The 21,706-nt window shown below is 38.1% G+C and overlaps 1 protein-coding gene across 2 annotated transcripts in view; it reads right to left on the bottom strand.

Annotated features, from left to right (window-relative positions):
• ZW10 (zw10 kinetochore protein) overlaps window positions 1-18,442 on the bottom strand; it is a 32,342-nt gene extending 13,900 nt beyond the window's left edge. The window contains exons 1-8 of one of the 2 annotated variants that reach the window (XM_029209621.1): window positions 18,267-18,442; window positions 15,471-15,605; window positions 10,762-10,863; window positions 10,495-10,572; window positions 9,864-10,023; window positions 8,197-8,349; window positions 7,590-7,781; window positions 453-616 (exon numbers count right to left, since the gene is read on the bottom strand). In XM_029209621.1, coding sequence (XP_029065454.1) covers window positions 453-616; window positions 7,590-7,781; window positions 8,197-8,349; window positions 9,864-10,023; window positions 10,495-10,572; window positions 10,762-10,863; window positions 15,471-15,605; window positions 18,267-18,371 — 1,089 coding nt within the window. In that variant the 5' untranslated portion in view covers window positions 18,372-18,442. The remainder of the gene's footprint in view (window positions 1-452; window positions 617-7,589; window positions 7,782-8,196; window positions 8,350-9,863; window positions 10,024-10,494; window positions 10,573-10,761; window positions 10,864-15,470; window positions 15,606-18,266) is intronic. The other variant, XM_029209622.1, reaches the window with a different exon arrangement.
• Window positions 18,443-21,706: the final 3,264 nt, after the last annotated feature.

Genomic DNA, 21,706 nt, shown 5'->3' with positions numbered 1-21,706 from the left:
CATGCTATATACACTACCTGCCCATTAGTATAGGAAAAAACATAGTACATATGTGGTTCAGTACTATCCACAGGTTCAGGCCTTCGCTGGGGGAACTGGAACGTAGCCCCAGAGATAAAGGGGGACTACTGTAGTGTTCGAGGAAACACTAAAAAGAAGCCAAAAAGTAAAGCGTCACATAGTAGCTACTATAGCTGACACCAATAGAAAAACAATTGTTTTTCAAAAGTATCTTACTAAAGAAAACGTACTTAATAACGAAACATACTTCCCCACCCAATCAAAAGGTAGGAAGCCAGAAGAGACATGAAGTCAGAGGGAATTTGCCTCCACACTTTATGAATAATTTTCTTAAAGATGTCACTAAAGAACAAAAGATCTCCAAGGTAAACAAGTGACACCAACAGGAACCTACGGTCTCTTCAAACCCTCTGTGGCACCTCTGCTCTTACCTCCTCATACTGCTGTAACTTGCTGCTATTTGTTGGGATAGAATAAACCAAACAATTTTTAATGAGGCACTCGGACAAGTCCTCCCAGATCACGTCACCAAGCATCTCGGCCAATACGATCTTGCATGTTTTTTCATTTTCTACGTCAGCAACAAGAGGCAAATCTGAATCCAAAAGAAAAAGTTTTAAACAAGAAACTCTTCACAGTCTGGACATATTCTCAAATTCCCTAGTTTTCTAGAATTCTTTCATTTTAAGATGACAGGGCAGAAAACAGCACAAACAATTCTCTAGCTGTCTCAACAGACTACATGGGAAGAGCATGACACACAATTATTATTTTATTTTCACTGCTCAGATGAATCATCTGCCTGTTCTCTCTAACAATAAGGTATTAAGCCGCCTACGTTATCATCACCTACTGCTGATCCACAGACCTGATTATATGAAGCGCTCAGAAGTTCTGCATACCAAGGCGAAACTAGTCTAGAATAAAGTCCAAGTTGTCCAATAACAAATACATTTCTTTCATCTCTGCAAAGGATCTGAGTGTTTATCCCAAGTAAAATATCAATAAACACCTTACATTATAGCATAATATCTGGCCTACCGAACAGAATACTTCAGTATCTCTTCCACGGTATATTTTATGGTGGCTTTTTCTAACACATTTTGAGGGAGTTATATTTAGAACATACCATTAATTAACTAAACAATATATAAGAACCTTAAAAGAAAGTGACCATATTACCTCGGAGCCTTGAGATATCTTACAATATCTGAAGTCTAGGCCTGCACTGTCCGATATGACAGCAACCAGCCACATTTTGCTACTGAGCACTTGAAATGGGTCTGGTGTGACTGACGAACTCAATTTTTTTTTAATTTTAAGCAATTTCAAATTAAGTTTAAAAATGGAAGCAAGGGTGTGTGGTTACAATGGGTAGCACAAGGGAGCCTATATCTTGATCGTGGTGGTAGTTACATGAATCTACACATGTAATAAAATTGCACAGAACTATTCACACATACAAATGAGTGCAAGTAAAACTGGAGAAATCTGAATAAGCTCTGTGAATCATAACAAAGTCCATTTCCTGGTTCTGATACTATACTATGGTTACACAAGATGCTAACATTGGGGAAAACTGGGTGAAGAGTACCTGGGACCTCTGTACGTTTTTTGAATTAAAATTTTAAACTAAAAAAAAAAAAAGAGGAAGTAGCGCAAAATATTTTTCTGTTAAACACAATTTTGTTGCTTTGAAAAGACTATGCCTCACTTTAACCATCGCATCATATAAGCTATTGTGTGTACTGTAGTGCTCACATCAGGCATGTGTATCACTTCTAGTATTTCTTATAAACACACCTTCGATGTAGATTCATTCCACTGGAATGACTTTGTTTTCCTATGCACCAGTGTAACATTGTAATGCATTTATTTGAATATTTTTCACATACAGCACAGGTTACAGTGATACCTATAATAAACTGAAAACGGTAGTAAAATTGAAATGCTTATTATTTTCACCATGATATATTTTTCTAGCTTAAGAAAATGATTATAAACAAACTTTTAAATTTAAAACTAAGGTACACTATTGATGCAGAATCAAGTGAAGGTGCAGAAGCTAGAAGAACTGGTAGAACAGAAAAGGAAAATACAGACTGGAAGAAAATATGCCACAAATTTTACAATAAATGGCAGCTGCAGCTTGCTAAAACAGAGCAAAACAAAACTTTTGCTGTGCAAAAAAATTTTTAAGATGATAAAGCAGACAATATTAAGAGAAATTTCAACAAATACATTAGGAATTTGTCAAGTTTCCTCTCAAAGAAGAATTGACAAAATTAGTCACCTGAAATCACAATTAAATGTCCAACCCCAAATGTGATTTTAAGGGGATCTGAGCTTGTAAATTTAGCTAGCGATAAAATGACTTGGTAAAATCATTCCATACATTTTGGTAGCAAATTTATGCTGGTTTTTAAAAAATTAATTAGAGCACTTATCCATCTTTTTCTATTCACCAAAAGAGCTTGATTATCAAAGGGATTATCTGTAATTTGAAGAGTACTTAGAATGTAGCCACAAACCGTATGTGCCTGATGGTGGCCTTTTTAGTGGAAAATCTTTAACAACCTTTCAAATTTCTTCTACAACTACTTGTATGTTCAGAGTCTCTATTTCTTGGTAAATTTTAGTAGTGTATACTTTCTAGAAAATCATTCATGGCAAAAGCAAAATATGCTTGTTGTGACAAAGCGAACACCACGGAAGTTTACAAAGAGAAAGCCTAATTTTCCCTCTCCATACCCACAAGCTTCTCTCTCTCTCTCTGTGTCCAAGTAACCAGAGTTAAGAGTTTGGTTTGTATTCTTCCTCCCTTACATTAATAATACACACACGCACACATGCATGCACGCACGCACGCAGACACATGATATAGACTAAACTGTGTCCCCCACAATTCATATGTTGAAGCCCTAGTCCCCAGTGTGACTGTACTTGGAGACAGGGCCCGCCTTTAAATAGGGCATAACGGTGGAGCCCTAATCCACTATGACTAGTGTCCTTTTAAGAAAAGGAGAGACACCAGGGATAAGCATGCAGAGAAGAAAGGCCATGTGAGGACAGTAAGAAGGCTGTCTGCAAGGCAAGGAGACAGGGCTCAGGAGAAACCAAATCTACTAACACCTTGATCTTGGACTTCCAGCCTCCAAAACTGTGAGAGAATAAATTTCTATTGTTTAAGCCACAGAGCCTGTGGAATTTTGTTATGGAAGCCCTAGCAAACTAATATAACATTCATATAAGGGGCTACTTCCTTTTTTATAAAATGGGTTTATGCCATAGATTTTACATGTAACTTTTTTATCCCTTAAAAATAGATTGTGGCCATCTCTGAGGTCACTATATCTAGCTCCACTTCATTTCTTTTCAACAGCTGCACCATTCTTCAAATGATGCACATTCCAGTATGCAAGTATATACAGTACTCATACATGCAAACATATACACTGTTGATATCACATAGTAAGGAATTAAAAAGTGGGACACCTGGGTCAAAGCGATGTATATTTTAGCATAACTATAGAGCTGCAGATTACTTTCTAAAAAACTCACTAAAGCGATGAAGGAGACTACCTTTGCATTTTCTTACCAAAAGTGTCTTACACAAATCTTTGAATTCTGTCAACCCTAGGGGTGAAAAGTTCTACTTTGATGGTGTGATTTCCACTCCACTATTAGGGAGATTAAGCAATACATATCTTTATGTTTATTAACAACTTGCACCTTTTCTTCCATAAACTGCTTATTCATATTTTTTACCCTTTTTCTGTTATTATGTTCTCTTTTTCTTTGTAAAAAAAATCTTTGTATTAGCTCCTTGTCTGCCAATGTACTACAAATATTTTCTCCCAGTATAATATTATCTTTTGACTTTGTTTATGGCATTGTTTACCATACAGAATTTAACATTTATATGTAGTCAAATTTATCAATCATTTCCTTTATGCATTCTGAGCTTCCTGAGAATATTTAAGTCTTCTTGTAAATTTTCTTCTAACATTTTTATTGTTTTACCTTTTGCATATAGGGATTTAATTTATCTGGAATGTATCTCTGTATGAAGTACGAAGCAGGAATCTAACTTTGTCTTATTCCATATAGCCAATTTTGCTAGCACCGTTATTTAATAAACTATCTGTCTCACTAAACTGAAATGTGACTTTGATCAAATGGTAAATTCTCATTTATTCTTGGCTCTACTTCTGGACGCTTTTTCATTCCACTGATCTTCTTATGTCAAGAACATAGTTTTAAGTATAAAATTCTCCAACTAGTGTTTTGCAAATCTTTATTAGCAGGTCTCATAAATATATTTTTTGATGTAAGCTCTAGAGTAATTAATTTGTCAAGTTGGAAAAATATATAACAAGAATCTGATTGGGAATGTTTTAAATTTATACATTATTTTGGAATGAGCTGACAATTTTTTGAGACTGTCTTCTAATCCACGATAGCCTCCCCTTACTTTACGCCCTCAATAAGTTTTATGCTTTCCCTTACATGTATTCTTCCCATTCTTATTAAATTTATCTTTTAAGGATTTCATAGATTTTATTGCCATTATAAATAAGATATCTTTATATTTTAATTTATAACTGATTGTTACTAGCTTGGAGAGAAACTGATTTCTATAGATTTATACTGTACCTAGACAACTTAGTAAATGTCTTACTAATTATTAAAGTTTTAGTAGTCTTTCGTTTTTTTAGGTATACAATTACACCATTTACAAGTAAAGATAAATTCTTCTCCTTATTTTAATACTCATACTTATTTTCTCTTCTTTGCATCAGCCATAACCCCTAAAACAATGTTAACGAATATTAATAATAACGTGCATTCCTGACTTAAAACTGATTTTAATGGAAATAAAGTTTTTAATCCTTTAATAGATGCTTGTTGCTGGCTTTTTAGAAGCAATTAGCTTCAAAATTAATTACTTTAAAAAAAATCAATAAAGTATAACATAATTATGCAAAGTGGTCTATTATACAGCTGTATACTTTACTTCATCATTTCCCTATTCTTCAAGATTTCATGACTTTCCAGTATTTCAATATTATAAGTAACATTATGACGAACATCCTTATACATAAATGGTTTTATATATTTAAGATTATTTCTTCAAGGCAGACTCCTAGAAGTTGAAACCTTGGTTTAAAGGATATAAACATTTTAAGGCTTTTTATATATTTTGCCAAATTATTTCCAAAAGAATTTTTTTTCTCCTCTTTTCAAAGCTCCTTTGCTGTTGGTACAATGATGCTTAGTAATACAGAAAACTTGGGAGAAAAAAATACATATTTAAAAGATGAAAAGAGCATAAAACCAAAGACAAACATAAGACGGAAGGTAAAAATCTTTATGAAGTTTCAGAATAACTAAAATCCAAAGAAAGTAGAGGATTCCAAAAAGAACTAAGGCCACAAAATATGATCCTCAGGTTTTATTTAGGGCAAGAAGATGAAGGAAGGGAATACTGACTGAAAGATAGTAAAGAGATTAGAAGAGCACCTAGTAACAGTGAGTTGTCTTCTGCTCTGAATATCCTAGGTACTAAGAAAACTTACAAATAAAACACTAGGTTGAATACTTAAATGCACCAACGTCAAACTGGAAAGAGGTTTCTACTGGAATTCCCCAGAGCACCCTCTGACCTAGCCCTATCCTAGGTAATAGTACCATCACTGACTCAGATTAAACTGTAAGAAAACATGATTATCAATTATGCATTCGATATGAAGTAGAAAGGATAATGTAAAATTTTCTCAAGTAAAATTTAACAAAGATTAATGTTAATGCCAAAAAATCAAGTACAAGATGGGAAAGCAGCAGTTTGCACTGAGTATGACATAGGATTTTCACTGACGTCAAGCTCAGTAAGTTAACTGTGTAATAATACCCTTTGGCTATACTAACAGAAGCATGAAACTGAGAATGAGTGTGAACAATCCCATACTATTCTGAATTGGTTCGGACTATACTTAGAATACTTTGTTCTGTTTTGAACACCATACTTTAATAAAAGGACTATGGAAGAAATGGAATATATTCACAGAAGATCAGTGAAGGTAAGAGGAACTTACAAAACTATTTCATTAAAAAAATAAAACTAAAGATGTTTTATATTGTTGATAAGATGTAGGCAACATAATAACAGCTACTATAAAGAATTTGAAAGTCCATCACATGTAATAAGAATTAGACTTCTATATAGCTCCACATACTAGAAACAGCATCAGTAAAGCAGATATTACAGGGCATATATTTTGAACATATTTTTTAAACAACTACCCTAAAGATTTAAGTTCCAAAATGGTCATTTTGGCAATAGCATTTAAGAAAGGAGATACAATTTTTTTAAAAAACCAACAAACAAAAACTTCATAGAACTCAGAGTTGTCCAGAGGTAGGATGGAATGCCTCAAGAGGAAGTGAGTTCCCTCTCACTAAAGGTGCTCAAGTTTGTTATACGACCAATTGATGGGAGTGTTACAGAGGAGAGTCGAGCATCAGAGATATCTGTATTGCGTCACCTTTCTAGTTCCTTCCAATCCTTGGATACTTTGCTTACAACTCTTTTTTTATATCTAATAAAAATAAGGGTGGATTGTCTCCCTAAGTAAAGGAATAAGAAGAAAACTACCTTGGGTTTTTGTAATTTATGCAAGCCTTAAAATTTTTTATTCTCTGCTGTCAAAACTAGAAAGAATTCCTTGCTCTACATATAAATTATTTATATATAAATAATGTCTGTATGTGTATAACTGAGTCACTTTGCTGTACAGCAGAGATTGGCAAAACATTGTAAATCAACTGTACTTCGATTTTAAAAAAAATAAATTTATATATAAATAAATTATGTTGACTGCCAGAAAGGCATACAAACAATAGCAGCGTTTCTTTTTCATTTTCTCCACAGCAAGAATGCTTAATTTGTCTATTCAATAAGACAACTGAGAAAAGCAAAAAGAAGGTAAGTCAAATAGACTAAAACCAACAGTATTATAACAAAACACCAGAAGAAATTTTATTTTTAGTAGTGTGACAGCCAAAAAATGATTCAAGCAACATAGAAACTATTTCAAGGGTGAATATATAAAGATCTAACCAGTAGGCTGAGACGGAATGAAATTCATTGCCTATGTTAAACCTATTTTGTTTATATCAACTAGGTTGACGGGGATTTTCCCAACAAAAGATATAAAACAGCACTTGGTTCATTTCTGCTTCTCCGATAACTAAAGCAAGAGTCCCAAAATGTGATGTTCCTAGAAGTCCCATGAGGGAAATGCATCCCAAAATTCAACTAAATATTACAAACACAGACTCTAGGGCACCACTAAAGACCCTACTTGTCAACACAGGGCAGAGAAGGAATGCAAAATAGAGCAAGAAATAAAAAGGTAACTACTTTGTTCCCATGACATAATTTACTCACGTCTGATCCGCCATTCACTCAGATTGCTGACATTTTTATCCACTTTAAAATAATATTTGCTTTCAAACACCATATCGACTTCTCTAAAATATAAAAGCACTGCCTTGGGGATACATACCTAGAAGTTGTTTCTGGACCACTTCCAGTACCAGTCTGATCTTGGCAAAAACTTCAGATGGCGATGGATGTTCCAAGTCAGTCATCACAGATTCAAAACGAATGATAATGATGTTAGGTTGGCTTTCTATCACAGCAAAAAGGGATGGGCAAGATGCCAGAGGCCTAAGGATATACTTCAGCAGCATCTGACCTGAAAGTTTTATGAACACTCATAAAAAATAAATCACGTCAAAAAAAAAAGATCTTCGAGCCTGACAACAAAAATACATATACCATGACATTACACAACACCCATTATGCACTGCAGGTTTGCCCACTGAAGTTTCCCAGGTTGTCTACAGATCTTTATGTAAATTATTCAAAAAATCAAATAAAATAAATACCAGCAGCTACTTTAAAAAAAAAAAAAAGAAAAGAAAAAAGGAAAGGATCTAAGCCCTTAATGAAAAGTGTAATATTTATACAATTCCACTTGATAAATCATGAGGCCAAACCCTATGATCCATCATCAATATTATTCAGAGAATACTGATAATTTTTCTGTCATTCCTTTAACAATGGACCTTCTGAAATTTCATGTAAATGAAACAAAGTATTATGTTTACCAAATGACTTAAGCTTGGTATGTAGCTCCCCAAGAAGAGAAAATGCCAAGAGGACAGAACTGATGGGTGGCACGGGGGTCTTCTCTTCTTTCTGAGATTGTTCAGCGCATAAATGAAGTTCTGTTTGTAGGCAAGATTCCAAGTTGCTGATATCTAAGAAAAAGGGAAAAAATATCAGCTGTCTCAGCAATACAAGATGTTCCCATTTCTATTCCTGAGAGCCCACCGTCTACTAAGGGCCCTAAATATGTGGTTTTACTACAATACACTTCTAATGCAATCAAATATGAATTACTACATACATGTCCTTGGCATCACTTTAAAACAGGAAATTACTTCCTTTGGTATGTTCAAAGAATCAAGCTGAGTGCCAAAGTAAGATGATGTGCATACAATAACTGCTTACTAAATATGTGTTGAGAATGGATAAACAACAAGGTCCTACTGTATAGCATAGGGAACTATATTCAATATCCTGTGATAAACCATAATGGAACAGAATATAAAAAAGTATGTATTTATATTTATAACTGAATCGCTTTGCTGTATGGCAGAAATTAACACAACATTGTAAATCAACCATCCTTCAATTAAAAAAAAGAATGTGCTAAATGACAGAATGAAGGCAAAGAATAAAAAGTGAGATCCTAGTTTCAATTAAGGCCTCCTATTCTATGTTCCCTCTTATGAAGTAAAGAGAACAGCCTGCCAAACAAGTTTAACAGGGTGTGTTACAACAAAGAATTAACACACCTGCCACCTTCTGTTAATTTTACAGTCTGCTTGGAAATAGAATCTAAAATTTTCTAGATGACTTCCTTGAAAATACCTAATACATAAAGGGTGGGGTATGTGTATGTGAGTGTGTATGTGCGTGTGTGCACGCATGCGTGTGTGTACACACATACATATACAATGTATTTGAAGGCCATAGTGGATATGGGAAAGGGAGCAAGGGGAGACTGTGAGGTTTCCCCTGAAACAGACTAAATTTCAAGATTAAATGCTGGAAAATATACCAGGTTTAATGGCACGTCCTTCCCATATACCCTCAGAGGTTTTACTTTGTGTAAACAAGATATCAAAGAGGGCTCACACCCAGAGGTGGGCAGAGGGGCTGAGAGCCAAGTAGTATAAATAAAAGCCAGGGCCAGAGTTATCCTGTTTCTTCATCTTGCAAAGCATCCCCCATCTCATGATTTTGTCACCATTTTTCTCCAAGGACTGAAGAAAACTGGGCCAAACTCCTATCCCTTTCCTTAGCAAGAGAGAAAGAATGGTTGAACAGCTTCTTTAAGCCTTCTAGAAAAGATAAACTGTTGGGATTAGAGCTTTGGGAATGGGCACATCCTACGATGCAGTGGAAACTGTGTGGTCTTAAAGTGCTACCACCTCCTCTACCACAGCCTCACCACCTGGACCCCTCCCAGTCATCTTCTCTCTTCTCTGCTCCTTCCCAGTGAAAGGGACAGAAAGAGAAATGCACGGGAAGTAACAAGCATTTTGGTCCTAACAAGCATTCTGCTTAACATGAGAACTCAATATAGAATTGCAAAATTAATTAATGAAACCTTCCTCTCTCCCAACATAAAATATTTGGAATATATTCAGAGGCCAAACTGGTTCAGGCAGATTAAGCAAAGCAGTCCACCTGAGGTCAGCAGCACCTTTTGATGGTGGGAACTTCCACACAATCAGCTTCTGCCACTCTTCTCCAAGGTGATAAAGTATGTTCTGTTTCTGTATTGTAAGCTCCATGCTGAGAGATTTCAGTATTTTTAAATCAAAGCATTTTCTGGATTTTAATAACTTCAAGCATATCTGTGCCTGGTAGTGAAATGGAATCGTTGTTAACATTTCATCTGGACTCTAGGCAATTAGAATATATTTGTATAATGATAAGGAATACATGCAACACAAAATTTACTTAAAACAAGAATAGTACTGGACTTCTCTGGTGACACAGTGGTTAAGAATCTGCCTGCCAATGCAGGGTACATGGGTTCGAGCCCTGGTCCGGGAAGATGCCACATGCAGTGGAGCAACTAAGCCCGTGCGCTACAACTACTGAGCCTGTGCTCTAGAGCCCGCGTGCCACAATTACTGAAACCCACGCACCTAGAGCCCGTGCTCCACAGTGAGAGAAGCCACTGCAATGAAAAGTAGACCCCGCTCACCACAACTAGAGAAAGCCCGCGCGCAGCAACAGAGACCCAATACAGCCAATAAATAAATTAATTAATTTTTTAAAAAAAGAATAGTACTAATTGCTCATGCTTTAGAGAAAGTGTTTAATACCTCTTCTAGACGCTGAGCAGCAGTAACATACTTCTTCTCTGCCAATGCACAATTATAGTCCTCAATAGCAGTAGAAAACTGAAAAGATAAGTATAGTTATCAGGTATTTTATTTTATACATCCTACTATTTCAAATCTGTCTGCTTGTTTATTTTTAAACTATGAAAGAATACCACATAGGGGATACCCATTGAATGATAAGACAATTGGAAAAAAAAATAACTTTCTCACCACCAAAACACTAAAGTTTGATCTGAGTATACTGACCTCGTGTAGCTGTCTAAGTAAACTTAGGACTACCGAGTCTCTTTCCAGCTGTTGCTTCAAGTCTGTAAATTCAGCAGTTGATACGTGAAGATCCCGGCGGACCTAAGTCACACACCAAAGACAAGTACTTTTAAGCTATACTATACTTAAGAAATGAAACTTTTACTGTAATCAATAAGCTTTATTAGGTGAATATAATTCATGATGAAATTTAAATGCTGGTTAAGACTGGAATAAAAATCACAGAATGTAGTAGGAAGAGACTTTAAGTGATCCACTTAGCCCAAACCCTTATCCTATGCAGGAATACCCGTTCCCATCAACATAATATCCTCGTGTCACCATGTATTCTTAGTTTAAGCAGTTATCTTTCATCAAAGAACTCATCCACCTGGATTACTGGTATCCCCCCTGCCAAGTGATAATTCATTCTTCAGTTGAATAGTTCTAACTAATAGAAAGATTTCTCTACATTGAGTGAGAATCCGCCTCCCATTCTGTCCCACCTTTTCAGGGACTTTGCACTATCGATTATTTCCTCTCTTCTCTATCTTTTACTTCTCCCTAAGTCATTCTCCATTCCAATTATGTGAATACCTATTAGAGCATGGCTCCTCCCATCAGATTTAAATATGATTTAAAATCTCCCCCAACTCTATGAAAAAGTATCCTCCACCTTAGCAACCACCCTATTTCTCGGTAGCTACTTGATTTCTCTCCTCCCTCTCACAAACAAGCTTCTTGCAAGAGTGATCCATACTCACTGTCTTTACTTTCTCACCTCTCATTCACTCTATAACTCACGTGATCTGCTTTCTACCCCTGCCATTCCACCAAAGCTGTTCCAAAGCAGTTGGTGCCAAAATACCAAGCAAATCCTTGCTGCTAAATCCAAAGCATATGTCACCAGTATTACCTTGCATCAGTACACTGCTACTTTCCTTCCCTTAGTTCTATGACACCAATATCTACTCATTTTCCTCCTGGTTCTTTGGCCATTCCTTTTCATCTTCTTTTGGGAGCGAAATTTCCCCTCTGATCACTTCACACACGCTGATATTCCTTTCTCCCTGGCCCTCTCATTACTCTGAACCAATGGTTCTCAAAAAATAAACGTTTTTTTTTGAACCCACCCCGATCCAGGGTCGTTTGGCAATGTCTAGAGACATCTGGCGTGCCACGATCGAGGGCGCTCTACTAGCACCTAGTGAGTAGAGGCCAGGGTTAGTACTGAACACCTTCCAGTGTACCGGATAGGCCCCCACAGCAAAGAACGTCCGGCCCCAAATACCAGCTGTGCCTGTACTGAAAAGCCCTGCTCTCCACGCTCTCTCTGGGCAATCTCATCCATTCTCATAGCTTCAACTTCTAAGTGCAGCTATCTCATGTCCACACCATTTTCCTAACATCCAAATATATATATGGATGGCATGACATGCAAACTATCCTCTAAAATCCATTCTCCCACTCTCCCACAGTAACAGCGCAAGGCTACGCAGCTAGACTATATGTACTAGTGCCCTGCACAGTCAGGTGTGACCACGTGTCTAAGATCCCACCAATGCAGTATAAGCAGAAGTGATGTGTACCATTTCCAAGTCTTAAGAAAACAGATGTGTCTCCTCTATTCCCTCTATTTGACCTTAACCTGCAGCTATAACTAGACATGGGGAGAGACCAACTTCAACCATGCAAACAACAAAATCCTAGAGCAGTGTTTCTCAAACTATAACATGCATACACACATATTGCTTGGTGAATCTTATTAAAGAGCAGATTCTGATTCAGTAGGTCTGGGATGGGGCCTGAGATCCTCCACGTCTAACAAGCCACCAGGTGTTGCCGATTCCGCTGCCTTACAGACCGTTGGAAGACAATTCTTTAGGAGTCTCTCACATTTCTGCACTATCTTGCAAGTGAAGCAATTGACTGTCTTTTGTTCTGGACTATCTTTTCAAAAACGTTTGTGTAGTAAACAGCTTGAAAAATAGAGATGGCGTTTTCCTCCATAGCAAAAAGCCAGCATGCTCACTGCCCGTTAGAAAAGGTTCAGGTTCCCTTCTATCCATACAGCCCACTGCACACTGCCCTGTAGAAACTGGGGCTTGCAGCACTGTGCAAAAACGTTCATCCTCTGGCTACCGCTGTGAGTAATAAACTGTCCTTCACAGTTCTTGACACAGACTACACTACAGTAGCCAGGCCCCGGGTTGTAGAATCACCCTGCTAGCCTAGGCACTACGATTGAAAAATATGTATCTTGTTTAAGCCACTGCATTTCAAGTTCCCGCCCGGCCCCATCTTTCTTTACAACAGTCTAGCCTCCATCTTCATACAATCCAACCGTGCAGCTCCATTTGTATACCCCACAGGCACCCCACATTTAAACTCAACAAAAACCTACTCCTCCTCTAGATTCTGTTTCAGTGAATGACACATCAATGACCTAGTTCCCCAGTTATCTTTGACTCCGTAGTCTTTCACCCCACATATCAACAAATCCCAGAGATCCTATATCTTTTCAAAGTCCCTAGGATTCGTCCGCTTTTCTCCACCCCCACTGCCATTGACGATGGAGCAGGTTGCATCCTGTCTTGCCTGATTACTTTAACTGCCTCCTAATGCTTTAAGTGCCTTCTCATTTCCCAGTCTCTTTTCCCTCAAGTCCTTTCTTCAGACTGCAAGCAGAATGGGATTCCTAAAACTCAAATCTGACATCACTCTCCTGCTTAAACTCTTCCATGGCTTCCACAGGGCAATCAAGATAACGTCCTTACTCCTTAAACTGATACACACAGTCCTTGCTTACCTTTTTAATCTCATCTCATGTCTCCTCCCGCCACACTAAGTATCTGTCATATGGAATACTTGCAGCTCTCCAAAAGTGACACCTCTCCACTACCTCCATGCCTCTACCATGCTGTCCCCTATGCCTGCCTAAACATTCCTCCTTCATCTTTTGCTTAATTACCTGCCACTTCAGATTTTGGTTTGGACACTACTTTCTACAGAAAGCCATCCTTAGCTATATCTGCTCTCTTTAACTGGATTATTCCAATTTTAGTGTATATCACACTATGTTATTCATCTATAACAGGCATAAGATTCACATTTTGAAACAAAACACTGTCTAGTTCACCAACTACCACAGTATCTGGCACCTTGCAGATGCTCGATAAATATATCAAATATATATATAAACAAATATATATATAAACTCAATAAACACCTTTATAATGTCCACCTATTGAATCTAATTCCCCTTCTCTAGCCATAAATTTGAATCTTTCTCCCATATGAAAATACTGGGCTGCAAATATTGGAAGTGTTTTTCATTGAAGGTAAACACCCTGAGTTTCGTCATTGTTCTTCAGATGGTACAGTGTTCAGGCCTGGACCCTCTCATCGAGACCAGTCACCTTTCAAAACGTAACAACCAGAACTGAATAAATGTCACCAGCCATAATCTGGCCAGCAAAACGTACAAAGAGCCCATTACTCTCTTGTTCCAGACACTTCATTTCTAACAGCACAGTCGAAGATTGCACTGTTGACTCATTTGTCTGACAATACACTTTGAAAATATTATTTGAACTGCGCCAGAGTTGTAGAGTAATGGATTTATTTTTATTCAAACCTCTAACCAGAATGACTGGTAAACTCACTGTTAAATAGATTTTCTAGGTAGCTAGTGGTTTCCCCACTTGTGATTCAAGTTTTTATAGAGAATTTTAAAAAATACATCTGTTCTCTTTCCTTCTTTGGTAACTATCACATAGAGAAGAGACTTGGTGTCTTTCCTTTAGGACCTTGAGAATACCTCAACATCCTGATTTTGGATATCAATGCACCCTGACTGATAATTTAGAAATTGAGGTACAAGACACCTACTTTATTTAAATCTCTAATATCAGCTTGATTTTTTTCAACTGCTTTTTTTTTCCTAAAAGGAAACAGCAAGGGAAAAATCCTGGTGAGATAATATATGTGAAAAATATTTTTTAAATTATAAAATGGATATTCCTGTTTCCAGACAGGCTTACTTCTTTGCAATGACAGCGCTCTGGCAAACGTGATGAACATTCTTAAAACCTGCCAAACTTTCCATAAGAAGTATAGCAAGCACTAGCCCCACAAAGTGACACAGTACAAGACGGGCAGGGATTCAGTGCATGTCCAGGGAAAGTGGCTTTATGACAGGAAGTAGAGTGGTTGTGATTGGCGATCTGAGCCAATTTTCCAGAAGAAGGCCGAAAGAAAAGATTGTGCTGAAGCTTTAATATGCTGAGGCCAGCTGCAGATATAAGAGAATGCTGGCCATTAAGAGATAAGCATTTTAAAGTAGGAGATGATAAGGGAAAAGGCCAAATTACACACTTCTATGCTTCATCTGTTTTTGTTTTATTATGAAGACAATAAAATCCTGAGATTATTTTTTAATTTATAAAGTGCTATTAAAATGCAAGACATTATTATTATAGCTTAAAATGTTTTTTTTTTTACCATAAAAAAGAAATTGTTTAAAGTATAGTTTTGGAAAATATTTGTATTTTAAAACTGGACGTTACCCTAAAATCATCTAATTCAACTTCCATTTACCAATAAGGAAAGCGAGGTCTTTAAAAGTTGTATAAAACTGAATTGTCTTAGAAATCAGGAAGTTGAACTGCCTCCCTACAAACCTACCCTATATAACAAACTATTCTTACCTCACTCTCTATCCTGGATTTCAGCAGGTCAATGTCATCAGATAGCTTATCCACTTGGGTAACCAGGTCCTGTGCACTTTGCATGCTAGGCAGGAATTCACTGTACTTCTTGCTGATCATACTGCATACCTCGCCCTATTATACAGGATGGAAAAATTACAATGAGATGAGTAGGGAACTCTGTTAAAATACATAGCTCATCTTCTATTAGGTATCTTCCAAGTTAGGGCCTTCTTGCCAGTTACCAACACCCATTCACTTTCCCTCCAAGTCAACGGGTTTCCTCAAAAAACACATTTCTCCCACTGTTAAGAGTCCCATAACACGACTAGGGTGCAAGAAGGCAATGATCACCAAATGCCAACTGTGCCCAAGAGTTGTACAAACACTGAAAAAGAGAAACGAAGAGACAAAAATTCTCATTTTGAACTATTATCAGCTCAGACTATAGCCACTAATTTTAATCACACCTAATAGAAAAAAAAGTAAATGGATAAATTAAACCCATAACCTGTATACCTCAATGGATTTATGAACTTCTATTCTCTTGCTTATAAAATTGTAAGGCCTAATCTTAAAACCCTAAATTTTCTCTTAAGATTTTTTTTTGATATGGACCATTTTTAAAGTCTTTATTGAATTTGTTACAATACTGCTTCTGTTTTATATTTTGGTTTTTTGGCTGCAAGGCATGTGGGATCTTGGCTCCCCAACCAGGGATTGAACCCGCACCCTCTGCATTGGAAGGCGAAGTCTCAACCACTGGACCGCCAGGGAAATCCCTTAAAACCCTAAACTGATTTGAGTTCCATTATCTCCTTTAATGCAAACAAATTATTGAATACTTTGCACTGAATTAGTCAATGTTTTGAAAGACACAGGAATAAATTATGCTTGCACACAAATAAATTCCTTTTAGGAAAGACAGTATGCACTTAAGTAATCAGAATACAGAATAGAGAAATGTAATATAGCAACAGAGTTAATGTCCTTCAGGAGCACAACTGGGAAACAGAGCACCTCTGCCTGAGGGAAAATGGGGATATTTTTCATGCAGGGAACTATATTTGAGATGGAACTTGAAAAATGAGTAGAAATACTAATAGGTTAAACATGGAGAAACGGCAACGTAAGTAAAATCTGGGAACTAGGAAAAAAGTGGGCCTGTTTGGAGTACAAAAAGTAATTCTCAACTGTCTGAAGATTCAAGTCAGGGAAAATAAACTAGTGAAAGGAAAGTTAGGTCCAGAACAGGGAGGAGCCTTGAGTGCCATGTTAAAGTAGCTTAATAGCCTGCCCTCTTTCCATCATATAAAAAGTGATGGGGCTTCCCTGGTGGCGCAGTGGTTGACAGTCCGCCTGCCGATGCAGGGGACACGGGTTCGTGCCCCGGTCCGGGAAGATCCCACATGCCGCGGAGTGGCGGGGCCTGTGAGCCACGGCCGCTGGGCCTGCGCGTTCCGAGCCTGTGCTCCGCAATGGGAGAGGCCACAACAGTGAGAGGCCCGCGTACCGAAAAAATAAAAATAAAAAAGTGATGAAAAATCCTAAAGCCATATTAAAGAAGAGATGCCAGTGACATGAATACTTAACATTTAGGAAATCATTTTGGTAAAATAAAAACATTTTTGTGCCTTTATGGTACAGTGCCAAAATGGCTCCCTTAAATCCAGACCTACATGGTACATATCTTTTTATTTTATTTTTTTAACACCTTTATTGGAGTATAATTGCTTTACAATGGTGTGTTAGTTTCTGCTTTATAACAAAGTGAATCAGCTATACATACACATATATCCCCAAACCTCCTCCCTCTTGCGTCTCCCTCCCACCCTCCCTATCCCATCCCTCTAGGTGGACACAAAGCACGGAGCTGATCTCCCTGTGCTATTCGGCTGCTTCCCACTAGCTATCGATTTTACGTTTGGTAGTGTATATATGTCCACGCCACTCTCTCACTTTGTCCCAGCTAACCCTTCCCACTCCCCGCGTCCTCAAGTCCATTCTCTACATCTGTGTCTATTCCTGTCCTGCCCCTAAGTTTGTGAGATCCATTTTTTTTTTTTTTTAGATTCCATATATATGTGCACATCTTTTTAAATGAAAGCAACAAAGATGTGGGCAAATACAAATGTAGGGTAAAGATAGCAGTACAAAGTGGAACTGCGTGTGGTTTGTGCCTTTTGTTTTTGTATCAATCTCAAGACAGCAGGGTCCAAAGAAGTGCTATTCACGTGTTTTATAACATCGTAGTCTCAAGGGCCTGGAGGTGGAGAAAAGAGTTTAATAAAATATCGATAGGTTTTAATAACAAAAATTTCAGGGATGGAGGAGAACAGCACAATCCTCCCAAAGCCATTATATTCATCCACAAATCGGACAGAGGAGGAAATCACACACCGATGAGGGGTGGGCGGGATTGCCCTCATTTCTATCCCGCTCCTATTCTCCCTCCCTAGAAATCTCGGGCTTCCAGTCCCACTTCCCCTGCTCTGCTTGTCTCCTCGGCCTTCGCCCTCGACCCCCCAATCCCTCCCCAGCCTAACCCCACTCCCAACGCTGCCCCAGTCACCGCCTCTTCCTCTCCACTGTCCCGCCTCCTTTCCTCCGCAGTCCCCAACCCCGGTCTGGGCTTCCCTCTAAGTCCCCTCCCCGGCCCACATACCTCCCAGCCCTCCCACTCCTCATTCCTCCCACTCGGCTTCCACGCCTGACCGCTGACATCCACTCTGGCTGCCATGGCTCTACTCCTCCCTCCGTCCCTTTATAGCCAGCCGCCAGCTGCCCCGGCTTCACCTTAATCTCCTCCACCCGCTGGGTCAGGCGGCTGATCCGAGTGCACAGATCCTCCTTTTCCAGCCTCCCCGAGTGTGCCAGGACTTCCGTCACGAACGAGGCCATCGCTACCACAAGAAGCAACCCGGGCAGAGTCACTCTCTTGTAGCCAGCGCGGCAGCTCCAGTCCCGCCGGAGGCCTTGGCGCGCGGCCTGCCGGGAAACGGAGTCTCGCGGGGCCCAGACCTCCGCACGAAAGGCGAGGCCCGTACTACAACTCCCAGTAGGCACCGCGGCTATCCTAGCGTGGACTTTTCACGGTGTCCCGTAGTTGGCAAACTGTGCGGAGACGCGTTTTCTCCTTGCTCATTTTCAAATAGCTTGCCTTTTCCCGCCGGGTTTTCACTAGAAGAAAAATGTTTTTATTTAATAACCAGTCACAACTGAATTTTTCTCAGCTTCAAAACGCTTACCTGTGAAATTTATCTAGCCTGAAGACCTAACGAGCCCATCTTGATATTTTTTCGTTAAATATTCATTCTCATGGGCCTCAGTGGCCATCAGAGTTTATGTGAATGGTGCCCTCTGTAGTTGTGCAAGGAAGTGGAATCACCTCATTATAAATAAAAGTATGCTCATAATTGCACTCCTTTTATATATAGTATATATATATACATATATAACATCTATTAAATATATTATAAGTTTATATTATTTATATTACCTAGGTATAAATAACATTAGTACTGTATGGACTGGAACATGATACTTAGCACTTTCTATCAGCGATTACAAATCAATTTTATCAAAACTTAAAAAAAATTGTTTCATTATTTAAATGTGTTACATACATACTATAAGATATATGTATGTATGTATACATATATGCATATAAATGCGTTACATACTAAAAGATTTTCACAATATACTATGTACAGTATTAAAAAATAAATAGATATAGATACATATATAGAGGTAAAGGTAAAGGAAGTACACCAATTTAACTCTTAGTGGTGAATTTATGGTATTTATTCTCTTCTTTTCCCTGTTTTTTTCTACAATAAACATGTACTGCCTTGATTAAAATGCTTTTTAAAATTTTTTTAAAGGTACCTTGTGACGGTGGACCCCCAAGTAGATGCTGACACTAAGGTCCCTGTCAATTTTAAGTGCCTGTGGAACGATCTGCTTATCCTAGTGACGCAGGGGCAGCTTCCTGTGACATGAGCAAAGGGGGTTGAGACGGGAAGCCATAACATCTTGGGAATCGCCTCTCCCTAGAAAACCAACCAAACTTCTGTTTGGTAGACCTGTCAGCCTCTCTTTGAATTCTAAATGCTACTAATAATAAATGCCCAGTGAGAAAGAAGGACATGCAAATGAAATTCCTGAAAATTTGTATCACATATTTATTGAGCAACTATTATATGACGGACACTGTGCTAGGCTGGGAATCCAAAATATGTGAATAAATAATCTCAGGAAAATATGATCATTACTATCCTTGAGGTAGATGAGGGACTGATCCAGATGTGGTAGGGCCTAAATTTTTTACACTTGCCAGGAGGCAGAGGACTCTTTAAGGAAAAGAATATAAAATAACAAATACAAAATTAAGTGCAGGCCTCGGAAGGGGTCTGTGCAAGTAACAGGCCTGGAAGCTTAATCCACCTCTAAGGAGGTACAAAGGGCAGAGGAAATATTGGGGGAGGAGCACCCAGTCACTGATTGAATCAGGGAGGTTCCACAGTAATAAGTAATCTGAACTAAGAATGGAAGGAGGTGTCAGGCTGAGGTTCTGGAATCTTCCTCCAGGAAATTAAGCCATGAATACCCACAAACACAACTGCAGAAGCTCCACCTCTCCCTGAGCACTGGATAAGCTAAGGACTATCCCTCAAGTTTCCAGGAAGAGACAGGGGAGAGCCAGACTTAGGAAGGAGAAAAAAGAGCATAGGGAATGGAGTAGGATTGCTACACACAGACAGACAATGCATGCAGGCATGAATGAACACTTGAGTAAATAAAAAGAAATTAACAGCTCTTGGATTAGAAGAATTAATATTGTTAAAATGGCCATACTATCCAAAGCAATCTACAGATTTAAAGAGATCACTATCCAATTACCCACAAAATTTTTCACAGAACTAGAACAAATAATGCTAAAGTTTATATGGAACCACAAAAGGCCCAGAATTGCGAAAGCAATCCTGAAGAAAAAGAACAAAGCTGGAGGCCCAACCCTCCCAGACTTCAGACAATACTACAAAGCTACAGTAATCAAAACAGCATGGTACTGGCACAAAAAGAGACATATGGATCAATGGAATAGAATAGAGAGCCTAGAAATAAACCCACTCACCTATACGGTCAACTAATCTTTTACAAAGAAGGCAGGAATATACAATGGAGAAAAAAAGTCTCTTCAGCAAGTGGTATTGGGAAAGCTGGACAGCCACATGTAAATCAATGCAGTGAGAACACTCCCTCATACCATACAAAAAATAAACTCAAAATGGCTTAAAGACTTAAATATGAGACATGATGCCATAAAACTCACAGAAGAGAACATAGGCAAAACATTCTCTGACATAAATCATAGCAATATTTTCTTAGGTCAGTCTCCCAAGGCAGCAGAAATAAAAGCAAAAAGAAACAAATGGGACCTAATCAAACTTACAAGTTTTTGCACAGCAAAGTAAACCGTAAACAAAATGAAAATACAACCTACAGACTCAGAGAAAATATTTGCAAACAATGCAACCAACAAGGGCTTAATTTCCAAAGTACACAAAGAGCTCATACAACTCAACAACAAAAACAAAAAAACCCAATCAAAAAATGGGCAGAAGACCTAAATAGACATTTCTCCAAAGAAGACATACAGATGGCCAAAAAGCACATCAAAAGATGTTCAGCAACGCTGATTATTAGAGAAATGCAAATCAAAACTACAATGAGGTGTCACCTCACACTGGTCAGAATGACCATCAGAAAAAGTCTACAAATAACAAATGTTAAAGAGGATGTGGAGAAAAGGGAACCCTCCTTTACATTGGTGGGAATGTAAATTGGTGCAGCCACTATGGAGAACAGTATGGAGGTTCCTTAAAAAACTAAAACTAGAGTTACCATATGATCCAGCAATCCCACTCCTAGGCATATATCTGGAGAAAACACTAATATACGAAAAGATATATGCACTCCAATGTTCGCAGCAGCACTATTTACAATAGTCAAGACATAGAAGCAACCTAAATGCCCACTGACAGCTGAACGGATAAAGAAGATGTGATATATATATACAGCGGGATAAAAAGCCATAAAAAGGAATGAAATAATGCCTTTTGCAGCAACATGGGTGGACCTAGAGATTATCATAGTGAGTGAAGTAAGTCAGACAGAGAAAGACAAATATAATGTGATATCAATTATATGTGGAATCTAAAAAAATGTTACAA

This window comes from Monodon monoceros, unplaced genomic scaffold, assembly GCF_005190385.1.
Source record: "Monodon monoceros isolate NGI ecotype Baffin Bay Population unplaced genomic scaffold, NGI_Narwhal_1 Super_Scaffold_7, whole genome shotgun sequence".
In the NCBI taxonomy this organism is placed as follows: domain Eukaryota; kingdom Metazoa; phylum Chordata; class Mammalia; order Artiodactyla; family Monodontidae; genus Monodon; species Monodon monoceros.
Note: the sequence above shows the minus strand (reverse complement) of the source record. Positions and strands in the feature narration are given on the sequence as shown.